The following is a 12,746-nucleotide window of genomic DNA, read 5'->3' as shown; positions in this document are numbered from 1 at the left end:
TAGCGAAAATCCGTGTCGTCCCACTAAATCACCGTACCTCTTCGCCCTCGTGTGATATCGTAAGCAAACTTTTATTAACAAACTTTTGTCATAAAGCGGTATCAGCTAACGACTGGAATCCGCAAGCTTGTCATTCCCAGCGTCACGAAAAGAAGAAAGGCTCTTCTCGAGAAAAATCATAAACGCCACGAGAGAAGCGCGAACCGATCCCCATGACGCAAGCAGCCCCAACGAAATTTTCCGCTGACGCGCATTTTCTCTACCGTGGGCTGATCGTAACACCGGCAAAAGCGAGAAACTCTAGAAACTTGAGAACGAGGACGAAAGGTCGGATCTTGCACCGACGTGGAAATTGTATGGAAAATGCGGCGCACGGCTGCACCCACGCACCAGACGGCTTCGCTACGATCGCGCCTTAATACAATGCGCAGCGTTTCCAAATAGAAATGTATTGCTACATATTATTGTAAATGCTGCAGTAAATGCTGTAGTACCTAATACAGTTGTCGCTAGTACAACGCTTTCTTATTCCATTTTGTTATTTCCCTGTGGTGGACTATTATTTCCGAGTATTTCATATTTTCTATCGATAAACTATTTTTGTTGTCTGTAAGTGCATTACATTATTTACACACACATACATGCAATGAGTTTTGTAATAAATAATTCCCAGTAAAATTAGATATATGTTTAAAGGGCATTTTTTTGTTTAATATTATATCAAAAAGTCATTGCTATTTTAGATAAAGTACAGCGGGGTAATTTGAATAATTTCAAACATTTTAAACAGTTTCTTCAAAAATAATAATTTTATCGTTACTTTGAATATGTAGCAGGAAACTCACATGTTTAAGAAATATTTACCCAAAGTATATATATATATATATATATAAAATTAATCTTTAAATCTTGTGAGGCGTAATGTCATTATCCGATTTCCCCCTACAATTTTAATGAAACTCAATTTTGAGGGGCAATATGGATATTTTAAAGGATAATTTGAATAATATTGAAAATGAACATTAAAATTATAACACAAAAATCAAATTTTATATTAAAATACTTGAACTAATCCATAATTTGCTCCTGTTTACACACTTGCTACGAAGATTTCATAAAAGCTTAAAAGCAATGCTTTTCAATATCTAAATAGAATACGCGAATAAACCCAAATTTTGTTGAAAATATTGGAAAATAAATCATGAAGAGAATGAATCAAACATCAAACTTATATTATGGAATAAGAATTCATGTTTAGAGTAAAATATACTGTTATATTCTTTTAGAAGTATATATTTTATTAAAATAAAAATTCTTAAATTATAAAAGAATAGCGTTTTAAGGAACATTGAATTACATCAAGCGAAATTCTGCCTTTTATGATCAATGTGTAAAAACAGTCACACTTCTTGAAAATTATATGTATACTGCTATTGTAAAAATTTCTTTCAGGATTTTTTATAAAGCATAAAGTAACTCAACAATGTTGCAGGTCGGTGTAGTTTAAAAAAAAAATATTAGAGCGAATGTAATAACAGTAGTAAAGTGTCTCTACGGCAGAATTTCGTCTGATATAATTCCAGAAGACATAAAAATAAAACAACAGAGAGGGGGGGGGGGGGTTTTTTTGAGAGAGAGAGAGAGAGAGAGGAGAGAGAGATCGAAACAGACAGGCAGAAGAAACATAAAAACGAAACGATGAGAGAAAAACAACTTTGTTATCAAATGTGTATCAGATATTTAAATGAAAAAAAGAAAAGAAAATATAACATAATTCTTTTTAATATTACCATTTAAACAGTCAGTATTAACTGAAATTAAAGGATTATAAGAATCAGATTATTTTCTAAGTATTTTCCAAGTATTCTTATTAATCTAAATAGAAATGTAAAAGTGAGAAAAAACAATGGAGATGATACATAGAAATTCCACAGCTACTTGTGAAGCTGAGAACACAGAAGGTAAAGAGAGAACCAACGGTACAAACATTTCCACCGGCTGGAAGGAGAACGCCACATGCAGAAGCTTTCCTCTCGGCTGTTCCATACCGAGCCGCCTTTGGAAAAGCGCGGACGTGGCGTAAAGAGATTTTCCACAGAGAAAAGCGGGATGTACATGTAAAGAAACGCTGACTATGCACGATTAGGTTTATACACGAGAAGATCAAGGATGTAATCCTTGTGTCATGAGTACATGTGCCGTGAGTGCGAACTGCTTGTCCTTTAATAGCGAGTCCGTCATGACGTTATTATTCTATCTAACTATAACTGAATTTCCAGCTTTCAATTCCCAACATGAATTAGTTCGTTTTGTAGCAAATATCCAGAACACAAAAATAAATTAATTGCAACGATTTATCCAAATGATGAAAATAAAAAAAAAATGTTTTTCTTTTTTGTATTTTTCTCTCTATTTTTTAATCTTGTAATTATTATTAAAAAATACAGACAATAGTCACACATACACACACACACACACACAAATAATCGAAATAAATATAGAAGTATCTCATATCATTTTAATGTCATGTTAGATATTGTGACATTTGCGATTATGACAATGTAACAATATTAATTTCCAATATTGGCAGATTTTAATATTCAATTTTAATCACATATATTGTTGCGACGACGTATATTATAACATTATGACGTTAAAATGCGAGCTTGTGGTATTTAGTTATCGAGTGCTTAAATTACATAGCACAATTAATGCTAAATGAACAGCTTCCATTGATAAAGAGAATGGAAATATCGTGTTAAAGGAAAATTTACAATTCTAAAGTGACTTTTGTGAGATAACGACCGATTTGTACGAATAAAAGCTCTGCGTTGACATTGATCTCAAGCCCGATCCTGCTGTACCTGTGTACCTAATCGCATGCGATCCTAGGTCTTAGGCGCAGGTCAGATCTGATGGTATTGGAATAGTCCATTTCAAATGCTTCGTATTTCGAAGGGATCCAACTGTTGAATATTCGATGTTCCCGGAGTATCCATGAGGATAAAACCGATCGTTAAATAACCGAATGCGTACTCCGGGCACGATCTATCGATTACTAGGGTTTTCTATCTTGATTCGATTCATACAGCGGAGCAGCTTCCGCGGCTCGGCTCTCATGATATAATTATAGACATTTTAGCGTATAATTCGTATCTGCATGGTTTTACATTTCATTACGTCTAAAAATACTCTTCAGAAATAAATGTGATTTCGTTCGCATTCCGATCCAGATACGAACGAAATCGGTGTACATCGAATGAAACTATTCTATAAGGTTCAATCTGTGACAAGTATGTTCTGTAGTTTCAGTTTCATTGCAAATCTGTCTTTGATAGCATCATGGGCAGCATTATTTTTAATATTATATATATATTATGTATACACGGAAAAAATGACTATACGGTTGCCACGATCAAAAGTAACCCATCAATACATTTTTTGGTTATTAGAATTATAGTACGATTACGGCTACGGCTGTTAAGATATATTCATCTTACGGTTATCACAACCAAATATATTGATGGGCGAAAATTATCATTATTTCCGGTTGTGACAACCATAACATTTTTTCTGTGCACATATTACGTTACGTAAAAGCTCAGTTTTCAATTTCGACTATTAAAATCGTATTTATCTACTCTCTAAAATCTTTAGAGTGAAATCTAATTCTAAAGAATGACAAAGAGTGACAACTGAGCCAGTGTTGGAAAAGAGTAGCTGAATTGTCAATTTTTAGGAATGAGATTCCATTCTTTAGAATTGTAGATTTCACTCCAAAGATTTCAGAAAGTAGAAGCAACGAATTGTTGGAATAAGCAGCATAATAAATAATCTTATTTAAGTAATCTTATATAATTTCCTAATAATTTAGTATCGTTTTACATTTAACAAATAACTTTGCTACAATTTCGAAACTTCGCGTAGATGGAACGAAATACTTACCTTCTTCATGAAGGACATTACGTTGTTGCGCAACATCCTGACGACTCTGTTCCGCTCCCGCCTATTCTCAATGGAGGAAACGGAGGATTCCTTAAATCCCAGTTGCGCCTCTTGTCACTTCCTAATGCTGAGTACCGGCATAAAGGCCCGTGTCTGCTACGCGATCGCTGACCTCACCACAGTTTTGTGATCTCTTTAGAACTGCGGAATCTTAATTGGTGTAACATGGAGCCGTGCGGCTCGCTCTTCTGCCGCGAAAGCATCTCCTGTGCCCGTCATCACTCGCCTTCAGAATGACATGAGTGGTTCCGATCTCACGCGACTCTGAAAACGAAGAATTGATGTATTTAATATACACGATGGGTCATTCGTGTCTCAAGTTAATTTTTATCATTAATCCTTATTAATTTTCATTAATTTCACTTTAATAAAAATATGAAAATTATTAAGTGACTCTTACATATACTTTAACATTTTTAGAAAATATTTCTAAGATTGTGTATTTAAAAAAATTATATATAAATGTTATAACTACTAGTGTACTAGTAAGAGTTAATTATATGCGAAGGAAAGGTTTACAAAAGTGAGCCCATCATTTATAACGTTCATTCATACGACTTATGACTTTATGCTTCAAATGAATTTGATAAATGATGGACTTGATCCACTTCTGGTCTGAATTATTTGAGCGCTCTATCATGCCCATGAAAATATTTCTGATTCATTTCAAGCGCAGAGTAAATGGTTTTCTGCTTTACAGGCAGTATTGAGATTTTCAAAGTTCCCGCGTCATATACCACTTTGTAGTTTGTAAACAGTCCTCTCGCAGGCTAGCTGCTTTGAGAGGAATGTTTGGTTGAACGTAACCTCGTTAGAAAGTTTAGACGCAAACAAATATTTGCACGCGTAAATTAATATCTGGCTTTGTTTCGTCGCACACGAGAAGTCAGTTTCTGAGAGTCAGCGAGTATACGTTGTGAAATGATTAATCTTACTTTCCTAACGAAAAATCGATAGTTTTATAGGTATCTGAAAATTGTTATGTTAATAATAGAGTTTCTAACACCCTCCTCCCTTTCCCGATGTCTAATAAAATTACGTTGTTTGACTGAAATAGCGATAATGTAATTATCATTTTTAATAACTTTGTTTTAATAATATCAATCTTATCAAAGTAAATTCGGTATTTATGCCGCGCGAAGATTTATTCTGCAAAAGTCAGAAAAAATAGAACGAATGAAGGTAATTTATATGCAACTCTGTTATATGTTTTTGTAATTATATTAGTATTGTGTTGTAATTTCTATTTTTTACAATTAATATATTAATGAAATCATTGTGAATTGAATTGATTTGTCAATGGAATAAGTAGCGCAATCATTTACAACTTACGTAAAATGATTATTGTAAAAGTGTAAAGAGTGTAAAAGACTCAGTGATTATTTGGTAATATATTAGTACAGATGATGATATATTAGTACAGAAGATGATATATTAGTACAGAAGGATAATAAAAGATGGAGCAAAGCAAAATACAAGTCCTTAATTCTTGTATTTTTTGTTCAGCTCATATTATCCATTATTATGCTCACATTATGTGTATCAATAAATATACCCATATTATCTTACCTAAGAGTTAATATGATCTCTAAGTGGGTACAATAAAAGCACCCTCCATCATTTCAACATTTGCATTGAAAAATAATCAAATGCAATATCAAAATATAAAACATCAACAAATCTATCAAATGAGTTACCATGTCATTTTACGTCTTATTTATAAACATTATTTGTAAATTTTTTACGAATCGTTTATCCCACCCATAAGTAGTCGTAATATCCGTCCCTGTGGCGAAGGGATATTACGACTACTCAACTATACGATAAAAATATAAAGTTTTTTCAGAAAATTTTTTTTTAATATAAAATTTAAATATTTCATGTTTCTAATTTTTTCAATAACAATAGATAGTATAAAATTTTTGTTGATATAGTTTATTAATCTTAAATATTTACTTTAAATTCCAAACAATTAAATCAAATACGCATATTGTCACACGCATGATGAAACCAGATTTTCAAAAGCAAACTCTAAAATATCGATTTTCAAAATTAATAATTATTTGCACGACTAAAAGATGTTGTAAAAATTGCAGTCCATATTTAAGACAAAAGTTAGTATTTACATTAATTTTATGTGGTGACAGTTAAGCATGAACACTCATTCGTATCTATATTGTAGTTGAAAAATCTGAAGAAAATTTAATCGGACATTTTCATTAGATAAATTGCAACTGCAATTTATGGCAGAGAAAAATAAAATCTAATTACGAGAATAACGTGTTTGAAATTATGACTTTGAGTTATTAAAAGTATAATTTCCTACTAAAGATCGCGGGAGAAGACTAAGTTTGTTGAACTTAATCAACGTACCAACGCGCTGCAATATGCACTTGTCCTCATTAGCTGTAATTTCAATCAAGGAAATCATCCACGCAGCAACTAGAGGCTCTTGATTCCCACAAGCATAGTTGACCGCGATGGCACTGTAATTACGAATTCAAACCGTAACGATGTTGCGTCTAAATTAATAATGAATTTGTACAGATTATACGTATGCATGTGTATACGTTATTCTATATAGCTTTCAGGTGATGGTGTGTGTAACCTATATTTTTTTTATAATAACGAGGTTCCCACAGGGATATATGATTGATCTGCACGGTCATTTGAGCTTAGCGAACCCGAATTCATTACATTGTAGACATTCCTATACATATACACATCACACATACTCATATACACGCTTTTTTGCGATGAATACTTGAAGAAAAGAAAGATTATCTAAAAAAAAAAAAGAAGATAAATTAAAGTCTAAATGTGTTAAAAAGCTTTATTAAATTAAAAACAGGAACTCAGAAAAAACGATAATGAGATATTTATAATCAACCCGCTCTATTCTTATATTTTTATCCGTAGATAATTATTATCTTAAACGATTATTATAGATAGTTAATAATATCAAAATAACAAATTTAAATGAATACATTTTTGCAAGAAACATCGCCAAAGAAAAGAAATTTTTCTCTTTTATATCATTAATTTATGAAACTTACGATGATATTACTTAAGCAACAAACACTCTGAGATTACTTGTTTCTTTAATTAAAAGTTTTTAATCAAGCAATTCAACTAACTACGAATGAATATTTTCTGAATGGTAATAAATTTATCAATATCCAATTGCCAATATTGCGAAATTATATCCGAAAAATCTAGTCAAATGGGAAATTCTGCCTTTTGTAAGCGTTAATTACTTTCTCGTACAATTGCAGTCGTTTGGCAAACTTTTGATTCCACGGCAGTTCCGGCGCAACGCGAACTGATTCCGCGCGGCGGAAAGCAGTCGATTTGTCTTACCGTGCACGTTTTAGAAACCGCACTCTCTTCCATGTCGCATTCCACGGATCAGGCAATTAATCTGCCGCGCAACGAGACAAATTTCGGTTGCAACCGGGTTTCATGGTTACATGAATCATAGTAATTGCGATGTAAATGGCTTCGTTAACCGTTCTGCTCGACAGGATTAACGCAGAGTTGCCGCTTCGCCGTCGTTCTAATGTCATTGTGGCCAAAATTTGTTATTACCGGCCTCTCATGCGGTCAGGATTTTCGTGTAATATAGCTTGTCGCACAGTTCCTCTTGGTACGTATAAGTATTAGTGAATGATAAATATTTGTTAAAAACATTAATCATTAAATGAAATATTTTCAGCAAAAGCACATAGAGAATAAAACAATTTTTATTTTTCTCAAAAAGAGAGAGAGAGAGAGCATAATAAAGAGAAAAAATGAAGAGAGAAAATTCATGTTCGTGCAAGAAAAGCGAAACTCTCTTAAAGACAGAGTGAAAACGCAATCGGACGTGGCGATGACACAATTATACTAATCTTCGGAAGCAAAAAAAAAGTATCAAAGAAGCGAGAGCAACACAGAAGGATGTATAATCGTGGAAAGGAGAGTGCTCGAGAGAAAAACGAAGATATCGAACAGATAGGTTAGAACAATGGGCGGAATGGAATTTCAAGCGCTTCACGCTCGTAATACTTCGGCGTATATTAATTTATCCTATAATGATCCCGTCGTGGCTCACGGATAATATCCTTCGAACGTGGGCGCCCTGTCGTTCGAGTGACGAGAAACGGGGGACAAGAAATGGTACGGTATTCGTTCATATTAATTGCCGAAGTTAATATTCGTGTGGGCGACACGATCGACGGGGGTTAGCGAAGTGCGAAGTTCGAAGCTACTTGAAAGTCTTCGACGGCGCCGCGAGAACGCAGAGGGACCAAGATCGTATCGAATAACACGTTGCCATTTTGCAGATCATTACACTGGGTGATTAAATTCTATGAGCTACGTTAATTAACGAAGGCGTAGGCGACTTGTTCGTAGGGGGGATGTTAATGACCGACGTATCTTGCGTGTTCACAAGAAATAAAGATGACTTGTTTTGTCTGATTGTAGTCACTATAAAACGTTATATCATTTTATGGTTATACGACTCCATGTACATTATTACAGTTTTGCTATTTAATATTTTCTCTTTAGATTAGATAAAAATTTATTTTAATCTTAAATTCTTTATTTTCGTGATTAACTACTGTGACTATTGGAAAAACTTCGTTAAAAATGTTAAAACAAGATACATTACAACCTCTTTAAATTAACATTTTAAACTCCTTTTGGTTTACTTTATGTTATTGAAAATTTCATTGTAAATATACATCCAATATAGTTTCAACAAATAATCGGTATTAAAATAATGTGTATCAGTATTGAGAGAAATTAAAAAAAAATATTTAAATATTATGTGAATGAAACGTAAAAACGGTATCGAGCTGTAACACGCAATATCCACGTTGGATGATCGCCTCAGAACGGAGCGTAAACAAGCCACCCCCGCAACGTATAACGAATAACCCGGCGAGGTAGTCTCTGACGTACGAAGCGGAGACAAAATTATCCTGACGAGGAGATCGGTCGTACTTGTCTATGCTCGGAACGCAGGAACGAGTTCACCATGATTGGGACAAGGACACGAGCTCCAGCCGCGTTTGCAGGCGCAACAATGAACGGCACGCTTATAGAACTTCAGGGAGCCACGGTTTGCATGTAATATCGGCGACAAGAGAATAGACTAGCGGGGTGAGAAGGCATGAAGAGAATTTTCTTGCGGATTTCGTAGCAACACAATGGAACGATAATATGTTACAAGAGAATAAATTTAACAACAGACTTGGTGGCCGAACAATATCGTGGTTTCTATCGTTATGTCCTTAAACATTAATTTATTGCTGCGGCTTTTTAAAATATCAAATACTTTTATTAGAAATTTCCAAAGCGTATTTAGCTCCAGTTTTAGATACAAAAAAAGAAATATTTTTATTTAAAAATATGCGATATAATATTGAAGCAAATATATTTATGCATTCTACATTTAACATAAAACATGACAGTCTGATATTCAATCTGAAATAATGTAGGTACGATCTTTGCATGAAGGAAATAAAAAGATACGACAGTATCTCGCGTTAAATATGAGATGAGGAGCGTATGCGTTCTTTTAAATTTTTTTAATTTTGCCGTTTCTCTCAAACAATTTCCTGCGATATAATATTCCGTCAATTATAGTTTGCTGTTTATATTTAAGTTCATCAAGTATGCATTGAATCGATAATTTTACCAACACTTGCTTTTCGAGCGACCCACTTTTTGCCTAAAATATATGAGGTTGAAATGATATCGTCTACAGTTAAATCAAAACTGATAAATCGGAAGGAAGTTGTGAAACTCGACGTGTTTCAACACAATGCGGCCGTCCCATCTGCCTGTGAATACGTGCTGGCAGTTTATGTTTCTTTTTACATGCATGAAATTCAGTACGGAACATACGCGTTTGAATTATCGTCATCGTTGCTTGAAAACGTGCGTATATGGTTTTCGTAACAACGCGGACAATAATTTCGCCGTGCTTTTAACCCTTTGAGCGATCACGTTGGTATAAGCGCTAGCTGTATAGCGAGGCCGTTAATTAAATCCGTCGCTAAAAGCGATGTTGAATTTTATTTTAAAATTGTCCTTGATTTATGAGAAATATTCAAATTAAACGATGTAACAAATTTAATCATTACTAATTTAGTACTTTTACCGAGTTGTATTAATTACTTTATTTTGTAATAATACTGCACAGTTGTACAGCATATTTATTTATGTTTGTCATGTAAAGCGTGTCATATTTTACTTTTTTTTATTTAAATCACTTGCGAACCAAAGCTCTCTTGCTTTGTTATATGAAACTCCTCTATATTCCCATACAATGTTAGTGTATACAGAATGACGCAAGAATTGTATTTTGTTTTTCACATGTGCGATTCGATCCACTTGCTGAACAAAAATTCGTTCAAGAAGGATGTTTATCCATAGCAATAATAAATAGCAATGGAGTTTGCCATGAACCAATTGCGCTTTTGGCTCTCCTATTACGTTTTCGAATATCGAATAAGCCAGCAGCCCAACCGGAAACGTTAACTCGAGAGGAAATCGAGAAATGACCGCGTTCAATTGGACCTCTAGTCGATTGTATGAACAAATACACAGACATTCCGCATTCACTATAGAAACGCGTATTGAACAAATAGCTGAAAACTATTTTTCTTTAAATTACAATGATTGGAAACTATCGTTTAATGGAAAAATGAAATGATCAAAAATATAACGTCGTGAAAATAAAAAAATTTATTCTAAAAAGATTTTATAGCATATAATAATATATTGATACAATTTTTATGTGTCATAAATTAAGCTTTAATAAGCTAAAGTTTTATAGAACAATATGTGTAATCCTTAATTTTACAAATTAATAAATATATATTTTATAAGCCTTTGAAACGTTAGTGCTTGAATAATTAAGCTGTAATAATAAATTTATCATTAACTACATATCTAGTTTTAACAATAAAACCTAACTCGTGAAAGAAATAAAAGAAAAACGACTTACTGACTTTTATTCGGTGCATTTGGTTTCGGGTCAATAAATAAATGACAACTTCTATATTTATCATTTATGATACTTTCTTAGTTCTTAGAGCTTGCTAAATTGTTACATGGGAAAGATCGATAATACCACGTATTCGGGCCTCGTTTGTGGGGATTATAACGACCGTGGTTATAAAGCAACCCCTATAGTTTCACCCTCCCCATAAAACGATATTTATCCCAGTGGCTACTTGTTGAGCTCACTGTATACTTTAATACCGCGCTTAACTGGAGACCATCACCGTTCTGTATTATTGTATATGTATTTTACTCCCACATGCTGGATTTGCTAGTTTCGCTCTACTGGTTTCTCGTACGAGGTGTTGTCATTGAACGCTATAGTAATACGTATTAGAGCGTACATACATAACATGTTTCATTATCGTTAGATAAATACGACAAATTGTGTATTCTCAGCATGATGATTTGTTTACGACAAACGCAACAATATCTCTCGGTTTATATATTTATTGCAGAAGTAAACTAAACCTTGAAAATTATATATAAAAAATCAGGAATAATAATCTTAAATATATTTAGCAATACATATTGCACAATGTTATACGTTCCAATAAGTAGTTAACATACCAGTTTAGAGGCTCAACTAACAGCAAATTTTCTACTCCGCAAACAATAAAATAGTAATGTTTTAATTTATTCTTTTAACAATTTAAAGTTTTGATTTAATTTGGCATTGATATGAAGAGAGAGTGACGCTATGATAACATTGTTACTGATAATCTTTTTTATTGAGCCTGATAAATTGGCGGATAAATTGACCGGCAAATCCCCGTGGGTGGTAGTTTTAGCTGTTACTACTTGTCGAAGTTCTACATCTACCCTTCGTTGAATAGTAATAAGTGCACGCTAGCTTCCGAGGAAACTTTATCTCAAGAATACGATTTCTTACAAGGAAACTAAACTCTAGACATGAACTTTCAATGTCGCCCTATAACTTTTACAGAAATAAATAATGAGTGAATATTCGATAGACTCTTATCACTCTCTCTGTAATATATAATTAAATTTTACAGTGTAAAATTTAAAATATGTTAAGTTTAAATGTTAGTTTTAAGTTCTCTAAGACATTGTAACAGTGTTAACATTTTTAAATATTCTATTTTTATTAATTCGATCGTAATCAAGTTATAATGACATGTGTCTTATCTTTACATTTTATTGAAAAAACAGGTTTTTCTCTACGCAATATTCATTCTTACTCTGTAACATTATTTTCACACGCGACCTCATTTTATGCCGTACGTGCTCGCCATTCGGAAATTTCGTAAATAGTACATCAAGTTAGCAGCGATCGATCGTCCAACCGTGTCAACTCGAAATAGAGTTCCGCGGAATGATCTTTAGCGTCACCGACTGATCTCTTGTCCTTACCAAACTTAAGGCGCAAGAGGAGATGAACTATTCTCGTAACTTGAAATTCACTCTCTCGAAAAGGCACGACTATAATAAATGAATCTAATCAATCTAGTCACGTTCGCCAACAATTCGTTGGACCGATTTTCTCCTTGCCATGAAAAGTAAAATTTCCGTTTTTTTGCAAAAAGCCTTTCATTTTCGTCACAAAAGTCATTGAATTAAAGAAATTTCATTTCTCTAATATTGATCGCAAATAGAAAATAGATTGGTTTGAAGAAGATATTTTTAATTTAAAAAACTGTTTAATCGCAATTGAAAAGTGATCG

The 12,746-nt window shown here is 33.3% G+C and overlaps 1 protein-coding gene across 1 annotated transcript in view; it reads right to left on the bottom strand.

Moving 5' to 3' along the window:
- The window catches only part of Fife (regulating synaptic membrane exocytosis protein fife), a 162,505-nt gene that overhangs the window by 120,689 nt on the left and 29,070 nt on the right, over positions 1-12,746 (bottom strand). Inside the window, exon 2 of the mRNA XM_018449833.1 lies at positions 3,946-4,269. Coding sequence (XP_018305335.1) covers positions 3,946-3,981 — 36 coding nt within the window. The 5' untranslated portion in view covers positions 3,982-4,269. The remainder of the gene's footprint in view (positions 1-3,945; positions 4,270-12,746) is intronic.

This window comes from Mycetomoellerius zeteki, unplaced genomic scaffold, assembly GCF_001594055.1.
Source record: "Mycetomoellerius zeteki isolate Tzet28-1 unplaced genomic scaffold, Tzet1.0 scaffold25, whole genome shotgun sequence".
NCBI lineage: Eukaryota > Metazoa > Arthropoda > Insecta > Hymenoptera > Formicidae > Mycetomoellerius > Mycetomoellerius zeteki.
The sequence above is the reverse complement of the archived record's forward strand: the minus strand, read 5'-3'. Positions and strand labels throughout refer to the sequence as shown.